At 41.8% G+C, this 23,495-nt stretch overlaps 1 protein-coding gene across 6 annotated transcripts in view; it reads right to left on the bottom strand.

The window, feature by feature from the left end:
- The window catches only part of CUX2 (cut like homeobox 2), a 467,974-nt gene that overhangs the window by 216,388 nt on the left and 228,091 nt on the right, over positions 1 to 23,495 (bottom strand). For all 6 annotated transcript variants that reach the window (XM_056536466.1, XM_056536471.1, XM_056536490.1 and 3 more), the window contains one exon: positions 22,175 to 22,222. In XM_056536466.1, the coding sequence (XP_056392441.1) occupies positions 22,175 to 22,222 (48 nt within the window). The remainder of the gene's footprint in view (positions 1 to 22,174; positions 22,223 to 23,495) is intronic.

A 23,495-nucleotide genomic window follows, 5' to 3' on the forward strand; every position in this document is an offset into this window, starting at 1 on the left:
CTGCGATCTGTCTATTAATGCAGATACTACAGCTCGCAGCATGGAGCAGAGTGTACTCCATGTTGGGAGTAGTAGTACCTGCAGTTAAGAACAGATCACAGTGGGTATCATTACTTACACCCGTTGAGATCGTTCTGTCTATAGCAGAGATGGAGCGACAGTATATATAGCTCGCATCCCTGCTCTGTACTCCGGCCACTCACTCATTCATAGTTTCCTCAGAGCTGAGATTGGCTGCAATCATCCGGACAATCACAGCTCTGGGCGAAAAATATGAACGGCCAGTGATGTGAATAGAACATCACTCAGAGTACAGAGCAGAGGTGCGAGCGCTGTATAGAGTTGCTCCATCTCTGCTATATTATGGACGATCGCATCGGGTGTCAGACTGACACCCGGGGCGATATGTGTATAGTTTAGGTACTACTACTCCCACCATGGATAAAAAATTTGAAAAAAAAAGAAAAAAAAAAGTTAAACACACACACAATTTATTAAAAAATTTATTAAAGTTTTGTTATAAAAAATAAACATTTAGCTAAATAAATTTTTACATCCCTACTGCATCCTTTTTTTTTTTTTTTTGGTACCCAACTATTTTGTAAAAAAAAAAAAAATGCCAAAGGGGCCAAAAAAGGCAAATTCCACACAAAGGTAAAAACGCCAGAAAAAATGCCAGAAAAAATGCCAAAACGCAGGGAAAAACTGTGGCAGTTTTCCTTGCATTTTTTCCGTCGTTTTTATGCCCAAAAAAATCACAGGGCAAAAATCTCAGTGGAATCCTAGCCTAAGGGGCCGAGTGAGAGCAGGCATCATGCTAGTGAAGCCAAGACAGAAAGGCTTAGCTGTGAGGAAGTGTTGGCAAGAAGTTGGTGGACTCCAGCTCTACTGAAGCATGAAGTACTCTAATACGATTGCCTCTGTTAGGGTAAAAAAAACAACCAAAACTTCTACAAGCTTATTGCCTCACTCATAAGTCACTTACTTTATAAGCAAAAACCCCTCACTATGAGATCTAACTATTCAACTCTATATAACATCCATTGACCACTTACACAGGGCAATTGGTGTCACAATTCACTTGTTGATTGAGACAATAACTGACCAGTGTAAATGCAGTCAACGATAGATGTTCCTTTTTGTTGATCGGTCATGGCAGTGTAAAATCATTGCTATTGTTAGTGTCCTTGTTAAATGTAAATGGACTTGTAGCAAACAATGACGCATTACATAGGTGGGAAGGAATTTTCACCGGCTGTGCAGGGGTCGCTGTATGGAAATGCCAACATCAATTCTCATTACAGATTCTTAAAACCCCCAATCTTTCATTTGTGGTTTCAAAGATCTGTCTTTGTCAAGGAACCATTCACCCTGCCATACCAATGCTATAATAATGGAGGTCTTAATACTTTTAAAGAACTGAGCTAAGTAGTAAGGTTACTGTATGACATGTTTAGTAGTGTTGCTCGCGAATATACGCAATTCGAATATTATTCGCGAATATCGCATATTCGCGAATTCGCGAATTTCGCGAATATATCGCTATATATTCGTAATTACGAATATTCGTTTTTTTTTTTCTTCACAGTACACATCACAGTGATCACCCCTCTCTGCTTCCAGCTTGTGTGGTGTAAAGAAGGCTGTAATACTACTGTGTGAGACTGGCGTGCGAAAAATCGCATATGCGAAAATTAGCATATGCTAATATTCGCATATGCGAATTTTCGCGTATGCTAATTTTGTATATACGAATTTTCGCATATGTTAATTTTCGCATACGCGAATTTTCGCGTATGCGGAAATAAAACGAGGATATAACGAATATGCGAATATTCGCGAATGTATGACGAATATTCGTCCATATATTCGCGAATATTCGCAAATTCGAATATGGCCTATGCCGCTCAACACTAGTGTTTAGCAAAAAGGCTTTATTCACATCAGGGTCAGAGGACCAATTTTGAACCTCCTTCCTAGATTCTGTAAAAAAAACCCCTATCCCAAATCCCAAAAGTTTTGTCTGGTAAAATTCTAGAAACCATGATGGAAACAAGACCTGGTGTTCAACATGAAAGGGGCCTTAGACCACCATTATTTTTCTCTGATCCTGTGACAGCAGAACAGCAGAAACAATGGCCGTGGTTTAAACATGACCTTACAGCTTCAAAACTTGAAGTAATGTAGTGTCAGTTTTCCTATGTTAAAGGGGTACTCCATTGGCCAACATTCGGCAGTAAATGTTCCGAACGCAGTTTTCACGCTGTGGGGGGTCAGCCATGCCCTTCGTGATGTCACGGCCACGCCCACTCAATGCAAGTCTATGTGAGGGGGTGTGATGTCTGTCAAGCCCCCTCCCATAGACTTGCATTGAGGGGGCGTGGCTGTGACGTCACGAGGGGCATGGCCGACCCTTGCAGTGCAAAAACAGTGTTCGGAACATTTACTTCCAAATGCTGGCCAGTGGAGTACCCCTTTAACAGCATCCGGGATACACCAGTTCATAAGCAGTTAAATGTACATAAGCTTCAGGTTTTTCTTCAGCAGTAGGTTTCGTAGACACTCTACTTGCCTGAGGGAAGCAGGAAGGAGATATGACGAGGTGCTGATAGCAGTGGTCAGGTTTTCTTCACTAGAAAATCCTCATGTCAGAAAAATGGAATATTTAATGATGAAGCGGGCAATGAAATCAGTGGGTTCTGACTCCCAGGAAGATTAACTTGGCAGTCACAAGCTAATCACACATCTATGACAGAAACTAGGAATTGCATTTGACTCAGTGACCCTAGCTAACTGGCAATTCCGCAGTACAAATCTCGGAATATTTTGGATTTCAATTTATGACATGTAGATCTGTAGATCTTTGAAGACATTATATTATGCATGATATGTTATAAAACGTTTATAGTACTGAATGTGAACTATTTGGTTACAGCCTTGGAGAAACTAGCTGCTTCAAGCAACAATCCTGTTCTACCCTAAATGTACGGTAAGTGGTTCAGAGTAAAAGTGCCACTACGGTATGAGCCTATGCAAACAGTTCCATTACAACAGGGGCGCTGAACCTTTTCTGGTCTTGGAATAACATTATAAATTCAAAGCCTCCACAAGGGGTGCAACATAATTCAAGGCCCAATTCACATCACGGTTTGGGTGACTGGAACAGCTCAGAACCAAGAATGGAAGAGGCCAGTGTCAGTTCATCTGCACGCATATTAAGGCAAAGGCTTTTGGGGTCTGGCCTGATGTCAATAAGGGCAGCAAATACGCCACAAAATGTAATTAAATGCTGGGTTCACACCATTGATACTTTGTACATTGTAGGTATACATTGGCTTTTATTTAAAAAGGGATGCAGATGTACACCAAGGCATGCTACCAGTGGGCCCATTCAGTTTCATGGACCGAACCCTGGTCAATTAGTGACTACATTTAGCAAATTTCTTGCATGTCCATGTGGTGGTCACTGGGATGACATTGAGGGTGATGAGGGTAGTTGTCCCTGAAGTGTATTGTCACATAGCTGAATCATGTCACTCAAAGTCTTTTTTATAATGAAGCTGTTCCATCACACAAAGCCCAGGAATGAGACTTCTTAAAGCTGGGGTTTCATAAAACAACTTTGACTCTACTTAAAGGGTACCTCTCATCAAATAAACTTTTGATATATTTTAGATTAATGAATGTTGAATAACTTTCCAATAGCATGTTAATGAAAAATATGCTTCTTTCTATTGTATTTTTCCCGATCAGTCCTGTCAGCAAGCATTTCTGACACATGCTGGAGTCCTAAACACTCAGAGCTGCCAGCCTGCTTTGTTCACAGCCAAACAGGCTGTGAACAAAGCAGGCTGGCAGCTCTGAGTGTTCTCCTTTGTGAACAAAGCAGACTGGCAGCTCGTAGTGTTTAGGACTCCAGCATGAGTCTGAAATGCTTGCTGCCAGGATTGGTAGGGAGACCCCTAGTGGTCATTTCTTCAAAGTGGAAAACTAAATAGAAAGAAGCATATTTTTTAATAACATGCAATTGTGAAGTTATTCTGCATACATTAATCTATAATATATCAAAAGTTTTTTTGATGAGAGGTACCCTTTAACTCCTTTGCAATGTCCAAAATATTCACAGTCAGTAATACACAAGTTAAGTAGTGCAGCTTTAATACTATGGTGAATGATGATTCTATCCCTCACTGTCCCTTATAGGGGAACTCCGGTGGAAACAAGTGGAAAACAAATGTTTCCAAGTCAGCTGGCTCCAGAAAGTTAAACAGATTTGTAAATTACTTCTATTTAAAAATCTTCCCAGTACTTATCAGCTGCTGTATACTACAGAGGAAGTTGAGTTGTTCTTGTCTGTCTGATCACAGTGCTCTCTGCTGACATCTCTGTCCGTGTCAGGAACTGTCCAGATTCGAAGCAAATCCCCATAGCAAACCTCTCCTGCTCTGGACAGTTCCTGAAAGGGACAGAGGTGTCAGCAGAGAACAATGTGGTCAGACTGGAAAGAACTTCACAAATGTATCTGTAGTATATCTGTAGTATACAGCAGCTGATAAGTACTGGAAGGGTTAAGATTTTTAAATGGAAGTAATTTGCAAATCTGTGTAACTTTATGGCACCAGTTGATTTGAAAATGTTTTTTCCACCGGAGTTCCCCTATAAATTGAAGCAGCTTTCACAGATATACTTTGGAGAAGATAATATTTGTTGCTTCTTGCACCTGTACATGAATATGTCTGATGCAGGTGTAGACAGAGATTGATAACTGAACAACTGTGGAACTGCACTCCACTAAATTACGTAGCAAACCGTGACACGGCACTCAGAAGTGGATCCAGGTAAAGTTCCCCTGACAACGGGTGGGCATGTTATCCTTGTGAAACCTCTTCTAGGAAATGCTGAAAAGTGGAAAATTCTTGCAGCAGGACTTCGGACTAGGCTCAGGATGAACTTGCTTGAAGACATGACTAGTGACAATGTGACCTATTTGTAGGAAGTATGTCTGACTATACCTAAGATCATTATCACAGTCATCTAAGGCACATTTTAATAGAATCTGCTAGGCATTGGGTAGCCAATAAAGGGACTGGAAGAGGAAAAAGACAGAGGAGGAACGAGAGAAGAAGAGAGGTGGATTAACTGGGCAACAGACATGATGGTGAATTGGAGGGGTGCCCAGTTGTCAGATGGGAAGCTACAGAAAATTATGTTGTAGTATTTCAAGTGGCAGATGAAAAGGATATGCGCTAGCTTTTTTGTTGCATCAAAGTTGAGAAAAAAAGCATGGTAAGGGATTAGGGGTGTGGATTGAAACAGAGTAGAATCAAAGGTTATCCTAAGGCAGACTGGGTCAATGGTGTAGCCACTGACTGTAATAAACAGTTCAATAGGAGGGCGTTGAGTGAAAAGGGGGAAAGATTATAATTTTAGCTTTTAGAACCCGGAATAATGGAAGATATAGTGAATAGACATTCTGAAATCATATTTTCTATTCCAGCCAACCAGTCTAATCTAGTCCAGTTGCAGCATTACGCCTCCTCCCTGGCCTGACCCACTCCCAGCATGGAGTCCTGTATGTTAATCGTGCGAGTCAATATGAAAGGAGTGCAGCTGCAACTTACCCAGCCTATCCGAATGTTCGGCTGGATACGAAAACTGAAGAAAGAGGTGGAGAACCGCTCACAGCTTAGTTAGCCGAGGTCTAGAATGGTTAAATACCTATACCTTAGGTGTGAATAAAATTAGATGGATTAGAAAACAGCCTCAATATGATGTTACAAACTACGGCCATAGTAAGTAAACGTACAGTCTCTCCCATTTTCTAATGTCCTAACTGCTGGTGTCTGTACTGGAGGTTACAGTTGCACTTTAATGAGAAAGAGTAGGTGCCCGCCACCCCCCAAAAAAAAGGGAAAAAAAGAAAATAAGCCTTGAGGGAAACCAATAGAAAGAGGGCAAGGTGTGGGGGTATTGTCCGAGTAGGAGACACTAAATGTTCATTTGGTGAGGTATGAGGAGATCCAGTAGAAGGCCGACTACTAAAGCAGTATCAAAACTCAAGAATGTGCATAAAGTGCTGCTTTCAATATCACAAGTCCCTTATGTTATACGTACCGTATTTTTCGCCGTATAAGACGCACTTTTTCTTCCCCAAAACTGGGGGGGAAAAGTTGGTGCGTCTTATACAGCAAATACACATTAAAACCTGTCCTATCGCGGCGGTCCCTGCGGCCATCAACGGCCGGGACCCGTGGCTATACAGGACATCACCGATCACGTTTATGCCCTGTATTAACCCTTCAGACACGGCAATCAAAGCTGACCGCCGCGTCTGAAGTGAAAGTGACACTAACCCGGCTGCTAAGTTGGGCTGTTCGGGACAGATGCGGTGAAATCGCGGCGTCCCGAACAGCTTACAGGACACCGGGAGGGACCTTACCTGCCTCCTCGGTGTCTGCTCCGTGCCGGGATCCCCTGCATTGCCAGCACTCTCCTTCGTCGTCATCAAGTCGTCGCGCACGCCGTCCCGTCATCCAATAGGAGCGGCGTGCGTAGCGACGTGATGGCGGCGACGTGATGGCGGCGACGGAGAGAGAGGATACCCGGCAGCAGAGACGTTCCGGAGCAACGGGGACAACCCGGGGACGCGGCGACAGCGATGGAGGGCGACATCCAGGGCAGCGGTGACGGGTCCGTAGCGGCAGGGACACATGAGTATTACCTCCTATACCAGTGGTCTTCAACCTGCGGACCTCCAGATGTTGCAAAACTACAACTCCCGGCATGCCCGGACAGCCAACGGCTGTCCGGGCATGCTGGGAGTTGTAGTTTTGCAACATCTGGAGGTCTGCAGGTTGAAGGTTCAGAATCTTTTTTTTTCTAGATTTTCATGCTTTAAAATTGGGTGCGTCTTATATGCCGGAGCGTGTTATATGGCGAAAACTACGGTAATCAATATATTCATTTATAAACACTTATGTTTCACAATAAGGGTAACACATACATAAATACACCAGTGTTATAACCCATGAAATAGAGAGGTAACAGATATTATTGCATATTATTTAAGTTGCGCGGCAGAAACATTTCATAATTCATAAAAGTCCTCCAGTTGCAGTCATCTCTGCAGGCACAACATTGGAATCATTTTCACAAGGACAGAAGGCAATATACATCAAGGAAATCAATATTATTAAAATAAAGGACACAACACTGGTTAAAATGAAATGTAATATAAGTATGCCTACCACGTTCATTATCTGAGGATGTATAAGGGAAAAAATCAATAGATTTTTTTTAGATCGTTATTTCAAATAAATACAAGAGCAGCACAAATAAGGGTTGAATGGAGAAGAACACATTTATAATTCATTGCATAAATACAGAATTGTGTATATTAGACATACACTTTGAAACTAACTGTAGAAACATATTTCTTTTGCAAATAAATGTACCCTCTTAACTTCCCAATGTTGTGAACTACAACTATTAGTGTCTCCAGCTTTTTACTTCTTATGGGGGAAGGAAAGGGACATATAACCATTATGTAGTGTGGTGCCCCAGCACCAATAGCTGTCCTGTGGCTTTGGGCTGTCCCAGGCAGCTGGGTAGCATACGGTGTTGGGCCCACTGGAGACTTACAGTTAAATTAATTATGTTTACATACTATTGCCAAATAATATATTTTCCTAAATTAATTCTATTACTGTTATATGTATGTATGTATGTACATTTTTCCGTATTTACTGTACCCGTAAATGAGAGCAGTGAACCCCATGTGACCCTGCCTACCAATGGGAACCCCTAAAATCTCCCCTATATAGTGTAGTAGGGGGAAGAGTAACTCCAGTTCAACCTAGTGTGGTTCCTGAGCAACAGTGTGGTTCAGGTGTGCTGTATGGAGAAGCCTCAAGGGAAGGCCTGGCTCAAATCTAATCTCTGGTCATTCTGCAAGGATTACTCGTACGGTGGAAGTACATGCCCCTGTGGAGAAGGGTTCAGTACCTTGACAGAACCCTACCTACCAGGATTCATCTTTCTGTCTCACAAGTCAGTATTAATCTGTTTGGTGTAAGCACCACAAGTCCCAGCAAGACAACAGGGCTCCCAAGGGGTTACACTGCATCCTCTCACCCAAAACCTACTGTATGTGTATTACCATCTGCCCCCAGCTCAGTAAAGACAGTTATTCGTAACCTGGCATTGGTGTGTTCATTTATTCCCCATGTCTGGCCCAGGAGAAGCTGTCTTCAACCTTGGACCACGTATAGGATAATGGTGCCCTGGCGTCACAAAGTGATCAGGTATTCAGGTATCATGGCTACCACAGTAGAAGCAACAATGAAACCTAGGATTCTATAGTCCATGTGCCCCTAATAATGTCCATATGCCCCTTTTATGAACAACAAGAAGCATCTTATATTTATTTTCTTTACCAGGATTTGGTATGACACGGAGGTGGTGTTTGCAGTTTTGCTCTGCAAGTGGTAGATACAGAAAAGAGACTGTATGGGGTACACGTTATTGTTGCATACGATGGTTATTATATTTAAAGTTACTTTCAGGTGATTTACAACATGGTTAGAGGGGGGTGATTTCAGGGAATGAGCACTTTCTACAATTTGATTGTAGGACATAGGTGTTTGTTAGTTATCCCATTATTATTAATTGCTATTTAACTTATACTGCATATTGTTATTACCCTAACAAGCCTACATACTCTACATTCCAAGGCAGAATATGATGTGTACTATTATTAGAAAATGAAAATAATCCTGCAAAATAGACTTGTTAACTTTGGAACATGGGTAGGATGACACTACTTATGAGCGCAGAACTGTGTGTACCCTTTAATAACCATAATAACTAAAGTCACACAGACTCTCCTGATCAAAGGTTTACTTACCATTGAACCTTTGGGCTGATAATATACATACAAATACACAATGATAAACAGATGTCACTGAAGGGTATGTAGAAAAGGTAGACACTGGCCAAAAGTGGGAACTAAAATAAAAAGGTCACATATTTTAGCACAAATCTGGAGTGTGCCAACATTTCTGACTTTTATTTATACTATAAGACTGATGTAATGGTTTAATACGTCTCCACCAATTAGTATCTCAACTCTTGAGAATCCCTTCGGCTAGATTCACAATACGGAATTTCAGCCTGCAATTCCGCTTTGAAATTGCATACAAAATTTATGCTTACTAAAATGTACATGCTAGTCAATGGGTTTTCCGTTCACCAACTCACACTTCGTAATTTTTGAAGCAGAATTTGTGTGTGGAAAATTTGCTTTCAAATTTCCACCTGAAGAATGGTGGCGCTCATACTTGAGGCAGATCTACTCACGGAAGACATTGCTGTCTATTGAGGACGGCAATGTCCGCGTGGTACTAGCGCTGACTGATTCAGTCGGCATTCGCCGCACTCGGAATCTCTAGAAGGAATTTCTCTGTCTGGAGATTACGTAGTGTGGACCTAGCCTTATACATTTCATTCAGGCTGCACTCACTTTGCTCCATACTGATGCAATGAAAAAACAGAAGAACTATAGTTCAACTTTTTAAATTAAGAAAAAGATTTGTAAAAAATACATCTAAAGATTTAAACATCTCAATTAGTTCTGTGCAGACTCTGATCAATTATGATGGCTTCTGTTAATATCAAGCCAGAGTCTTGTAGACCAAGAAAGATTATAATCATAGGGTTTTTGGCAGAGAAATTGTGTTATATTTTACATCAAAATAACACATCTTTGAAAACCTCACTCCCATTGACTCCAAGTGACCCGTCATATCATGTGCTAAAGTCAATTCTCTGACAAAATAATTTAAAGGGAGGGGACCAAAACTGTAATTTGGCGATGTATAAATGCCAAACCCTGTACAGATTTGAGGACCAAGTGTGTTGCTTACTACAGATGCAACACATCCTAGTACACGGTTGAGCACACAGATGACAGGAGAGATAAGAGCGGCCACTTCAGCTGCACCTGTGAGGTGCTCTACTGCTGCATGACATTGGAGACCAGACACAGCAGCAGTAAAAGGGGAGAAGGTGTGGAAACTACCCTACTAAAAGAGGCCACTGCTATGGTAATGTTGCTAAGGAATACTGTTAACATGAGTGGGTGGTATATATGTAAGTAGCACCCACATGGATGTCAGAACCAGAAGGTTTGACAGCAGAACATTGCCCAGACCATCACACTTCCCCTGTCAGCTTGCCTTCTTCCCAAAGTCCATCTTTGTGTCATCTCTTTCTGATGACTTATAAGACATACTCATACTCGGCCATACACATGATTTGAAAAAAAATATCACTCTAGAAACTAGGATACCTTCTACTATTGCTCCATGATCCTAGTCTGATGCCCACCTGCTCACTATAGGTGTTTTCAGTGGTAAACAAGGGTCAGTTTGGGTACTTTGACCTTTCTGTAGCTATGTACCCCCATAAGCCGTGATGCTGGGTGTGTTCTGACACCTTTCTATCAGAGCATTAAAGGGGTCATTCACCGTAAGATGATTTAAGTACTTACGCCAGACAATAATAGCCATGCTAAGGAAGGATCTGTGCTTGTCTTGGGGCTAAATGACTGTGTTGTGAGATTACCATAAAGCTAAAGCTTATTTCTAGTTGGAATTTGTTCCCTTAAATTACAAATCCCATGATTCCTTGTTGTAAGTGTGAGGTCACTTTTCTCCCTCCAACACATCAGCCACCCCACCCACTGAAACATACCTGTGATCCCTTCAATGCAAAAGACCAGTGTTTTCTGACCAGGGTGCGTTACACCTGTTGCAAAAACAGAATGATCACTCGACCCATTGAAGCAAAGATCCCCTGACTAGTGATATAAATCTCGGGCTAACTGAGGTGACAGTCACAGAAGAATTGTGAGACCACCATGAAACACAGGTACAGACACTATATTAAGAGCTACACTAACTTTACAGCCCCTGTAGCATAGTCAAATCAAAGTCAAATCCCTGAACACCCCTTTAATGAGTCTTGGGCACCCACGACCCTGTCCTTGGTTCATTAGCTGTCCTTCCTTGGATCATTTTTTGTACTGTAGGTAATAATTCCTGCATTCCAGTAACACTCCAGTTTTTTTAGCCATCCCATCAGAGACTTGTCAGAGTCACTTTACACTCTTTTATACTACTTACAAAATATATGCTGCTCATATGATGAGGTAATTTGGCTCATTAAGAGTCACCTGAGAAAGTGTGAGCCACTTTGGCAATGCTTCCAGTCTGGAGAAGAAGGAACCCTGCCAACCATGATGATGGTATGAACTTTGTTTTGAGGTAATATACCCGTTGTTATAGCTTGTATTGACTCTAATCCTCTGTATTAGTGTGAAAATTTATGTTCCATGTGCCAAGCATTTTACCCCAGAGATGGCGCCCCAGCGAGCTAACTTGCACCCAAGCTGCCACTATGTAAAATTCACTTAGTTGGAACACCAACTTTTTATTGTACATGTATAACTTACCTGTAAATAAATCCTGATACATGATGAAAAGTTCAGCAAACTTTTTTCTTGCTTCCTAAATTTAAAAGCAACCTATACACCCCTTTTTGGTTTCATATTGTAATCCCCAGATCAATGTTTTACACCATGTGGTATAAGCAGACAAGCACATTAGTCTTCAATGCATCTAGTAGTTTAAGTAGTTAATCCTTTTTGAAAGCCCATTTATATATATTGAGGTTTTAGGTACTGAGACAGATCAATCACTCACTTGATCTCATAGATTATACTTCCAGAGTCTGATATACTAAGCAACATTAATTTGACACAAATTAGAAAGGAATATGCATTTCCTGACTTGTGACAATGTTACTTCAGCATATACAGTAGGCACAAGCAATGCACTTTGGAAACAGTTTCCTCTATAAAAGGTATTAAGTAAACTGCTGTCTAATGGGAATGTGTTCTGCCAGCTTCATTACTCGCTCCAACTTCTAATAAACAAGAAGGGACTTAGGGAAGACTAATGGCTGCCAATCAATCAATCAATCATTAAGATTCCTCTAATGACGTTCTATATCATTGATGTGTATATCTATGTTGGATATCACTTAGTAGCATCCATTATACTGTGTGCATAGTTACATAGTTAGTACGGTTGAAAAAAGACATACGTCCATCAAGTTCAACCAGGGAATTGAAGGGTAGGGGTGTGGCGCGATATTGGGGAAGGGATGGGATTTTATATTTCTTCATAAGCATTAATGTTATTTTGTTCCAGGAATGTATCTAATCCTGTTTTAAAGCTGTTAATTTTTCCTGCTGTGACCAGTTCCTGAGGTAGACTGTTCCATAAGTTCACAGTTCTCATGGTAAAAAAGGCGTGTCACCCCTTGAGACTAAACCTTTTCTTCTTCAGACGGAGGGAGTGCCCCCTTGTCCTTTGGGGGGGTTTAACCTGGAACAGTTTTTCTCCATATTTTTTGTATGGGCCATTAATATACTTATATACATTTATCATATCCCCCCTTAAACGTCTCTTCTCAAGACTAAACAATTGTAACTCCTTTAACCTCTTAAGGACCCAGGACGTATGAGTACGTCCTGGGTCCCGGTCCTGCGATATAACGCGGGGTCACACGGTGACCCCGCATCATATCGCGGCGGGCCCGGCGTCATAGTGAAGCCGGGACCCGCCTCTAATAGCGCGCGGCACTGATCGCGGTGCCGAGCGCTATTAACCCTTTAGCCGCGCGCTCAAAGCTGAGCCACGTGGCTAAAAGTGAAAGTAAAAACTGCCGGTTAGCTCAGGGAGCTGTTCGGGATCGTCGCGGTATAATTGCGGCATCCTGAACAGCTGTAGCACAGGAGGAGGTCTTTTTACCTTCTCCTGTGCTGTCCGATCGCCGATTGAATGCTTCAAGCCTGAGATCCAGGCTTGAGCATTCAATCGCCGAAAACACTGATTGATCCATTCCTATGGAGATGAATCAATTAGTGTTAAAGATCAGTTAATGCAATATTATAGCCCCCTATAGGAGCTATAATATTGCATTAAAAAAGTGTAAAAAAATCATTAACCCTTTCAATTATCCCTTCCCCTAATAAAAGTTTGAATCACCCGGCATTTCCAAGAATAAAAAAAACACAGTGTAAATAAAAATAAACATATGTATTATCGCCACGTGCGGAAATGTCCAAATTATAAAAATATACCGCTTTTTAAACTGCACGTTCAATGGCATACGCGCAAAAAAATTCCAAAGTCCAAAATAGCGCATTTTTGATCACTTTTTATACCACAAAAAAGTGAATAAAAAGTGATCAAAAAGTCTGATCAGAACAAAAATGGTGCCGCTAAAAACTTCAGATCACGGCGCAAAAAAAAAAAAATAAAAAAGTTATAGGGGTCAGAAGATGACCATTTTAAACGTATAAATTTTCCTGCATGTATTCATGATTTTTTTCTGAAGTGATACAAAATCAAACCTATACACGTAGGGTATCATTTTAACGGTATGGACCTACAGAATAAAGATATGGTATCATTTTTGCCCAAAAATGTACTGCGTAAAAACGGAAGCCCCCCAAAACTTACAAAATAGTGTTTTTTCATAAATTTTGTCGCACATTGATTTTTTTCCCGTTTCACCGTAGATTTTTGGGTAAAATGACTAATGTCATTACAAAGTAGAATTAGTGACGCAAAAAATAAGCCATTATATAGAATTTTAGGTGAAAATTTTAAAGAGTTATGATTTTTTAAAGTTAAGGAGGAAAAAATGGAAAATGAAAAAATGGAAAAAGCCCGGGTCCTTAAGGGGTTAATCGCTCCTCATAGTTAAGATGTTCCATGCCCGATATTAGTTTAGTCGCACGTCTCTGCACCCTTTCCAGCTTCACAGTGTCCCTTTTATGGACTGGTGCCCAAAACTGAACAGCATATTCCAGGTGAGGCCGTACCAATGCTTTATAAAGGGGGAGTATTATGTCCCTGTCCCTCGAGTCCATGCCTCTTTTGATACATGACAATATCCTGCCGGTGTGAGGTGGTTTTTTGCGCCCCCGTAGATCCATGCGTCCGCTCCTCCCCCAGCTCTCCGAACATTTCCGAAGCTAGAACTGGGGGAGGGCAGAGCAAGGGGAGAGAGAAGGTCCACGCCCCCTCCCTCATCTCCCCTCCCCGAGCTCGGCTGCTGGACGCAGATCTCTACGGCCACGCCCCCTCCCTGAGGACATAGATCTCCACGGCAGGTCCCTCCCTTATCTCCCTGAGCTGAGGACGTAAATCTCCACGGCAGGTCCCCTCCCTCATCTCTCCCAGCAGATCTCCACGGCAGGTCCCCTCACAGGAGGACACACTGTACGGGCTACAGGCTAAAGGGGGACAAAGGAGGACATTCTGTACGGGCTAAAGACTGCACAAGCTAAAGGGGGACATACTGAGCTCTATGTGTAAAGGGGGTATGTCCCCCTTTAGCCCGTACAGTATATCCCCCTTTAGCCCGTACAGTATGTCCCCTTTTAGCCCGTACAGTATGTCCCCCTTTACACATAGAGCTCATTGGGAGCACTGCTCTATGTCCTATGCTGGGGGAGATGAGGGAGGGGACCTGCCGTGGAGATCTATGTCCTCAGGGAGGGGGCGTGCCGTAGAGATCTGCGTCCAGCCGAGCAGCCGAGCTCAGGGAGGGGAGATGAGGGAGGGACCTGCCGTGGAGATTTACGTCCTCAGGGAGGGGGCGTGCCGTAGAGATCTGCGTCCAGCCGAGCAGCCGAGCTCAGGGAGGGGAGATGGGGGAGGGGACCTGCCGTGGAGATCTATGTCCTCAGGGAGGGGGCGTGGCTGTAGAGATCTGCGTCCAGCCGAGATGAGGGAGGGGGCGTGTACCTCCTCCCTCCCCTTACTCTGCCCTCCCCCAGTTCTAGCTTCGGAAATGTTCGGAGAGCTGGGGGAGGAGCGGACGCATGGATCTACGGGGGCGCAAAAAACCACCTCACACCGGCTTTGGAAGCAGCAGCCTGACATTGCATGCTATTCTGTAGCCTGTGATCTACAAGTACACCCAGATCCTTCTCTACCAGTGACTCTGCCAGTTTAATCCCCCCTAAGACATACGACGCATGCAGGTTATTAGTACCCAGATGCATAACTTTACATTTATCCACATTGAACCTCATTTGCCAAGTGGATGCCCAGACACTTAGTCTATCCAAGTCATCTTGTAACTTATGCACATCCTCTATAGACTGTACTGTGCTACAAAGCTTGTTGTCATCTGCAAAGATAGAAACAGAGCTGTTAATACCATCCTCTATATCATTGATAAATAAATTAAACAACAGCGGTCCCAGTACTGAACCTTGGGGTACACCACTAATTACCGGGGACCAATCAGAGTACGAATCATTGACCACCACTCTCTGGGTACGATCCATGAGCCAGTGTTCAATCCAGTTACAAACTAAAGTTTCCAAACCCAAAAACCTTAACTTAGCTGTCAGACGTCTGTGAGGGACAGTATCAAATGCTTTAGCAAAATCCAGAAACACTATATCCACAGCCATTCCTCTGTCAAGGCTTCTTCTCACCTCTTCATAAAAGCAAATTAGATTGGTTTGACAACTTCTATCCTTAGTGTAGTTTACATGTTTTCATGTATATAGCTCTATGGAAAAGTGTGGCGGTCTGCTCTGCTCTACTACATACAGCAAACCCTAATTTATACTACCCAGAGGCCAAAATTCCATTCTTTTGGACCAGATTATGAAAATGCCCCTACATTTCCTAATAAAGTCCTAACAAAATGACATCACCTCCAATGATACTGCGCTAATTTGCAGCTACTTTATGTGAATAGATTTAGCTTTTTTGATCAATTTGATAATAAATAAAGGAGCACTAAGCTATTTTTTTTTTTTTACACATTTTACTCTACCCCTTCACTGTATACATAACTAATATTTATTTTCTTTATTATAGAACATGTACTAACAATGACTTAAACCTACAGCGTATGCAATTTTAAAGTGATCACCCGCTCTGTGCTGGCCAGGGGGAGCCATACATAATCATGGTACAGATAATACTTCCATACTGTTCGTAGAGTAATGCTTGTAGCTGGTCATTTATTCACACAGCGCTAACTAAGCACTGAATCCATGAACATTGCCAGAGAGAAAAAACATGGCTGCTCGGCAAGGAAAGCACAAGTAAATTGTTTTGGAAAGTAAGTAAAGTGCAATAATAATAATAATAATAATAATAATAGAGGATTGTATATGAACATAAGTTGTTTCTTTAATATTGTGACTAGAACATAGATGCTGCTAGCTGCATTGTTACCTTTTCTCTTTGTACACTCATGAGCACATACAAAAGACAACCTGAACACAAGCTACCAAGCGCGTACGTGGAGCCTGCGGTCACATGAGAGTTCTGCTATTGTAGAGCGCAGGTGCCGCTCTTCTGGGTATAGCATGGAGGGGCACCTGCGCTCTACAATAGCAGAGCACTCATGACCGTAGGCTCCACATCACTAGGATGTGAGAGGGTAGAAAATTGCATATTCATATCAGAAGCTGGCATATCGCAGCACAGAGAGGAGGCAGGGAAGATGGCTCCCCGCCTCCATTGTGCACAGAAGTGCTTTAGCAATAGAACAATGGAGGCGCATCATTTTGAAAGTATTGGAACAATTCATGTAAGTAACTCATCGTTTTACTCCTGTTCATCCGCACTATAGCCCAGTGTATTGGGTTTAGTGGAGATGAACAGGCTGTCAATTTTCTTAAAAAGCAGCATATGATCCATGAATTCTGATGAATGGGAACTTTCGTCTTAAACATAATCTAGATTTTTACAACATAATACTTAGCAAATATCACTTATGATATTAATATATTTTTTTGTAAACATTTTATTGTTGAGCTTTTATCCTGCAGACTATCTACGCCTGTGAATTTGAAAAGGCAGCAACTACTCAATAGTAACTGAAACCCTCCTGTCTAACAAGTTTATAGCATAATACTATGCCATGACATTCTAAATAGTGGATGGCAAGCCTCTCCGATGCCATTGGATACAGAGTTCTATAGAGCAGTTTTCCTGTACAGTGCCATTTCTGGCCACTTACTTTACAGGGAAATGAAAAACAGCTCTGTTCTAGTGGATTTAGAGCATTCTTGTTCTGGGAAAATGTGCTATATCTAGGGCTAGACTGTCAATATGGCAATTATGACAAATACTAGTTAGGGCCAGTGTCTGCTGTGGGCTGCTATACTGTTGTCTTCTGCAGAATCAGTTTCCAAACCCCAGCCGTGTCCTCTCCCTCTCTTTTGGTAAGGTCCTGAAGCTTTTCTCCTCTTCTTTATAGAGGGACTTTACTATATAACTGCAAATCTGCACATTTTCCTCAATATCCAAATGGCCAGTAAATTTCTTTTGAAAGACAATGTGAATATTACGCTCTGCAGCGCATGAATCTGAGTCTCAGGAGATGTAAAGGTCCTAGTACATGCATGCTACCCTGTTTCCCTGAAAATAAACCCTACCCCGAAAGTAAACCCTAGCAGGATTATCAGGGTGGGCTGCAATATAAGCCCTACCCCGAAAATAAGACCTAGGCCTGGGGTAATCAACTGGCAAACGTGTCCCTGCCCCCGGCTGCTAAGCAACAGAAGGAGATCCCGCCGCCGCCGAGAGCTGCAGCTTCCATACAGTACAAGTTGCGAACGCTACCGTATGAAGGTAGGGAAGTGCTGGTCTCTGCTGGGGATGAAATGTGTACCGTAGTTTATTATGGCAGAGGGGTGGGGGGGGGGGAGGGGAGGATGGGGGGCTGTGGGAGTGTGGAGGATGGGGGGCTGTGGGAGGATGGGGGGCTGTAGCAGTGTGGAAAATGGGTAGGGGGGTGCCGCAGCCTCCACATTGCTACAGCCCCCCATCCTCCACACTGCTACAGCCCCCCTTCCTCCACACTGCTACAGACCCCCTCCTCCACACTGCTACAGCCCCCCATCCTTCACACTGCTACAGCCCCCCCCCCCCCATGTTGTTCAAGGTACATACCGTAAATAAATAAGCCCTACCCTGAAAATAAGCCCTAGTGTGTTTTTTGTGAAGAAAATTAATATAAGGCCCGGTCTTATTTTCGGAGAAACACAGTATGAATGAGTGCCGATACTGTAGACCCTAATAAGGACTTGGCTATTGTACCGGAAGGCCACAAAAATGATCACCTTCCGCTTCTATCATTCATCAGCTGCACATCGCCTATTACATTCGGCAATGTACAGCCAACGAACAATGATTTTTTTAGCATGGGAAAATGGAGCGATCACCCAACAAACGGCTGATCACTGGTTCTAAAACACATGGCAATAACAGTCTGCCTGGCTTATAATCATTCCATTTATTAGGTCCATAAGTCTCATGGGATTCATGCCACCTGAAGCTAAGAATCACATCCCTTTCTGAAATAAAGTTATCGAACGGTTGGTTATCAAGGGAAATGTGCCTACTTTCAGCCAAAACCGTAAAATCTGTATATCCCAGGAACAGTCAGATGTAGACGCAAAAGGAAAAATAGTGTCATAGGGGCATCAGAGGCTACAAGCTGATTTACATTTCTTAATTTCTGTTCAAACTGGCTAAAAGTTGCAGGACATAAGTAGGGAATTTACTAAAGTTCCAGTGAACATTTCCTATATCTCTATTACTTGAGAACCAACTGTTCCCGACTGTAAGTGGGCCCAGAAGAAACCAGCTAGGGCCCTGACCCTGCCATTGATCAAAGTGCATTTTTTATTATTTTGCATTGCCCAGTACCAATGAAGATCTCATGTTCTGTAAGCAATGATTTAATTAAAGCTGGGGCTTACTTAAAGCTATTAAAAGAGCAGATTTAATGCCATTATGCAATTATACAGCAAATGAAAAGGCAACATATTCACACTGGGAAAGGTTCTTTTTTATATTTCTTCTGGGCATTTTGAAAAAGTTTCATCAGTGAATTAACATAACAAAACCTGTAATTCTGATGTTTTCAACCATGCATCAAGCTGAAAAAAAAAGTATGTTTAAAATAATGATTATAATAAATAGAGGTAATTAATTGTACTTTTTATCCTTTACAGTCTAGTCAGCTTAATTTTACCTTTTCAGCTAATAATGAGAAAATAATTTTGTGCTCTGGGGGTTAATGATATGTAACTGCTGGAGCTGATAATTGCATGTTACTAACCATTCATCACAATTCCCATCTGTGCTACTTGATTATGTTTGCTAAATTATTATTTTGAATTATCTTTTGTAAAGCAACTTTTGTAATTAGCTGGGCTTGCGTCTTGCGCTGGCTTTTTCTATGCAAGGATATTCAAAGTTTGGCCATTTCAAGCAGACTTCATTTATTCTGTCAATTATATGGATGCAGAGTGTTCTTTTCTTCAATGCCAGGAAAAAAAAAATACACTTCTTTATTTTGACAATTTGGGTAAAAGGAAAAGGGCGACTTGGTGAGCTTGTGTGTCAGCGCTAACACTGGGATCTGTGTGCTAATGGCTCCACATATCCAATGACTTCTATTAGCGTCATGCTGAGAATACACCATTTGCTACTCTGCTTCTTTCAATTTGAATAATTCTATCTGACACATAGCATGCTATTTAGATCTTGGAAAATTCCTTGGTTTCAATCAGCATTTCAGTATTTTAGATATTCTTTTATTACATTTAATAATGAGTCTTTTATTACATATTATAGCTATCCCGATCTTGCAGTCTTATAACTGTGTTACTATTTTATATCTTAAATACGCCATTACTGTAGTGTTTAATTTCCCATGCATATACTGAAATACGAAAGCTTGACACCATTTATTTGTTATGACAAATTTTTTATATAGATAGTTTGCATTGTTAATTGCAGCAGAACAGGTCTCTATGGTGTGAGGGCATCAGGGGAGACACAAATGATCACATAAAAGAGACTGCTCCAAGAAAGCTTTTGTGTCCCCATTTATTGGCATCACTTGCTCTACAGTCTCCTTCCCTGCTGCCTATATTGATATAATAATAATACAGCAAAGTAGAAGGGAATGAGGAAGAAGAAAGTTTATTTATAGGATCTACTGGCAGGGTGGGACTGGGACAGTGGGTAGGGGGGTAGTTGAAATACAGTTGAAAAGACAACATGATGAGACATCTGGGATTACCAGTGCAGGTAGCATCTCTGTACTACACTCCCTGTACTGGAAGCTCAAACAGAAGAAGACCTGCAGAGAAAAAGAATGATGGGAGAAATGACAGAATAGCACTGTGACAGGTGAGTCTTTGTGTTTTTTTTTCACTATATGGGGGCCAGAGGTGACCCTTATACTACATTGAGGCACAGAAGTAGGCCTTATACTATAAAGGGGTCACAGAGGTGGGACAAACATTGTATTTGGGCACAGAGGTGGGCCTTATAATGTATGGGGCATAGAGGTCAGCCTATCTACTCCATTGGAGCACAGAGAGTGCCTAATACTATATGAGGGCAGAAAAAGAGGTCTACTATACTATATACTATATGGGGGAGGGGGATAGAGGTGGGTCTAATAATATATGGAGGCTTTGACATGGGCTTAACTACTATGGGGTCACAAATAGGGGCTTACTGCCATATGTAGGCACAAAGTGGCTTAATACTATATAGAGGCACAGAGTTGGGCCTACTTATTATATGTGGTCAAAGAGGTGGGCTTAATAAGATATGGCGCATAGAGGTGGTTTAAAGGAGATGTCCGGTGCAGACTTTTTCTATTCCATCCTGCCCGGGCTGCAAAAAAAGACAAAACAAACTTTCACTTACCTCCCTACGTTCCCCCGGAGCTCCGCAACAGCTGATCGGTCGGCCGGGCTGTTTACTTCCCTATGCCCGGTACGTCACACGGCACTTCAGCCTATCACCGGCCAAGGCGGAACGTCGCTGCAGCCTGTGATAGGCTAAAGCGCCGTGTGATGTACCAGGCTAAAGGAAGTAGGAAGCAGACAGCCCGGCCGACCAATCAGCTGTTGCGGAGCTCCAGGGGAACGTACGGAGGTAAGTGAAAGTTTGTTTTGTCTTTTTTTTGCCGCCCGGGCAGGATGGAATAGAAAAAGTCTGCGCCAGACATCTCCTTTAACTACTATATAGGGGCACAGTGGAGGCCTAATACTATATGATTTCACAGAGGAGGCCTAATACTATATTGTATGTATTTTTTTTCATCTATAATTGACCGTGCGGTTCAATTAACATTATATTTTTATAGTTTGGACATTTATGTGCAATACCACATGTTTATTTTTTTTTCTTAATATGGGAAAAGAGGGGTAATTTAAATTTTTATTAGGGAAGGGGTTTATTCACATTTATTAACTTATTTTTTCCTTTTTTTTTTTACAATTTTTTTTTCAGCCCCCATAGGGGATTATTATGTGCAATCCTTGGATTGCATACACTGTTCAATGTGATGCCATAGCATAGCACTGATCAGTGTTATCGGTGCTCCATTGCTCCAGCCTGCCATGGCTGGCTGGAGCATCAGATCACTGGTTGGACAGCAAGGAGGCAGGTGAGGGCCCTCCTGTTGTCCTCTCAGTTGATCGGAACACAGTGGTTTTACAGCGGTGGTCCCGATCAGCTGCACTGAGCTGCCCGGACTGTTTCATGTTAGACGCCAAGGTCAAATTTAATCGCGGCATCTAAAAGGTTAATGCCGGGCATCTCCGTGATGTCCGGCATTAGACATGTGTATCGGCGGCTTATAGCTGCTAGGACCACCCCGCTATGCTGCAGGGTCAGCTCCTGAGCCCGCGTCATAGAAGAGTAGCAGGCGCAGGGCGTACAGATATGCCCTGCGTCCTTAAGGAGTTAATTGGTTGCCAATACGATGTGATCCCCATTGATCATACATTGTAATATTCAAGAAAAACTATTTAAAAACCAAGCTTTAAAATAAATGCTTAATGCACCTTGAATAAAATGTTAAAGTGTACCTATTTCTGTCATTAAGGGAGAAGGGAACAAATACTACTTAAAATGGTTATCATAATAGAAATACATTTTTTTCTAAAATAAATACATAGCTGAAAAATAGTTATCCTGCATTACAGATTTAGTTAAAAAAAAAGATGCCTTAATATTTTACATTTACTTACCTCAGCTTGAAAGCTCTTCAAGACTGGAGCCACAACTTCTCGGATATCCTAAAAATAAAATATAAAATTTACAATGAAGACCCTCAGAGAGTACTTTTACCTACAAGCCACCTTTGTATTGAAATCAGCCATTGGAAGCCAAAAGATCGTCTTTTTGTAGCAGGCCATTAACCATCGGTATATCTTGCTATTCCACACAAATTATACAGTAAAAAATCATACACCATTTCTTACAATGAGATCCTATGAGTGAAGTATCCTATTGTAAATCTACATGCAATAGATGTTTCTGGAGGTTCAAAGCAATGTAGATATGAAAGGATAAAGTAGCAATCTGATGGCCAATAAGAAATAATCCACAACTATCTATCTTTTATCATCTCATTAAGAGATAAGACAGTCTGTGGAATTAAAGTGATTGTAATTAGAGCCAGATACTGAACATGTTCTTTTTTTATGTTTATATTTTCTGAATGTAATTTTTTTAATGACATTTTTAGTACATTATTTAGAGATCTGCTTTTCAGCAAGTCCCATGGACATAGGTATCATAGTCTAGGGCAGACCCTATTCATTTGAATAGGAGAGGATTCTAGGCATGCTCTGTGACCTATGCAGAGGTAATTGTGTGCAGAGAGGGAAAGCTGATCTCTGACCATCACCTATATTGTGCATAGCCTGGCCCTGTTTTATCTATAGGATCAAAACAAATAAATACACAGGTGTCAACTTTCATTGTAATCATGCCTGTAATAATAGGAAGGCAAAGTGATCTCTACAGAACAGGAAGTGCCAACATAATTGAAATTGGTGGGTTCTGTTAATTCAAGGTCTAATGTGTTTGGCAACATTTAATGTCACTTTAAGTTTTAGTGTCTATATCTGTATCCCATAATCCTCTGTGTTGTTCTTCAGGCCCAAACTTCAATAGTACACTCAATTGCATCACAACTGAAAATGAAAGTTTATTATAATGCGAAGAAAGATTAAACCTACTTTTGACTTATCACCTACTGAATTCATCAGGATTGGTTGAGTAAGGCTGGATGTCCACTATGGAATCTTTGGCCTGAAATATTCTGGCCTGAGATTCCAATAGGACCGCGTGGACATTGGCTCCACCATAAATACGCTTTCTATTGAAAGAATGCACAAGATCATTCTTTCAGCGGAAATGCCATTGTGTGACTCTGCCCGGGGGAATTTCTGAGCCAAATTTCAAATCAGAATTTCCTTTGTGTGAACCCGACCTAAGAAGGGAGACATAGTGCAGTTCACAGCATGGATCCCTAAACTTTCTCTACAACACAGACACTGTACT

The sequence above is a fragment of the Hyla sarda genome, chromosome 1, assembly GCF_029499605.1.
Source record: "Hyla sarda isolate aHylSar1 chromosome 1, aHylSar1.hap1, whole genome shotgun sequence".
Lineage (NCBI taxonomy): Eukaryota > Metazoa > Chordata > Amphibia > Anura > Hylidae > Hyla > Hyla sarda.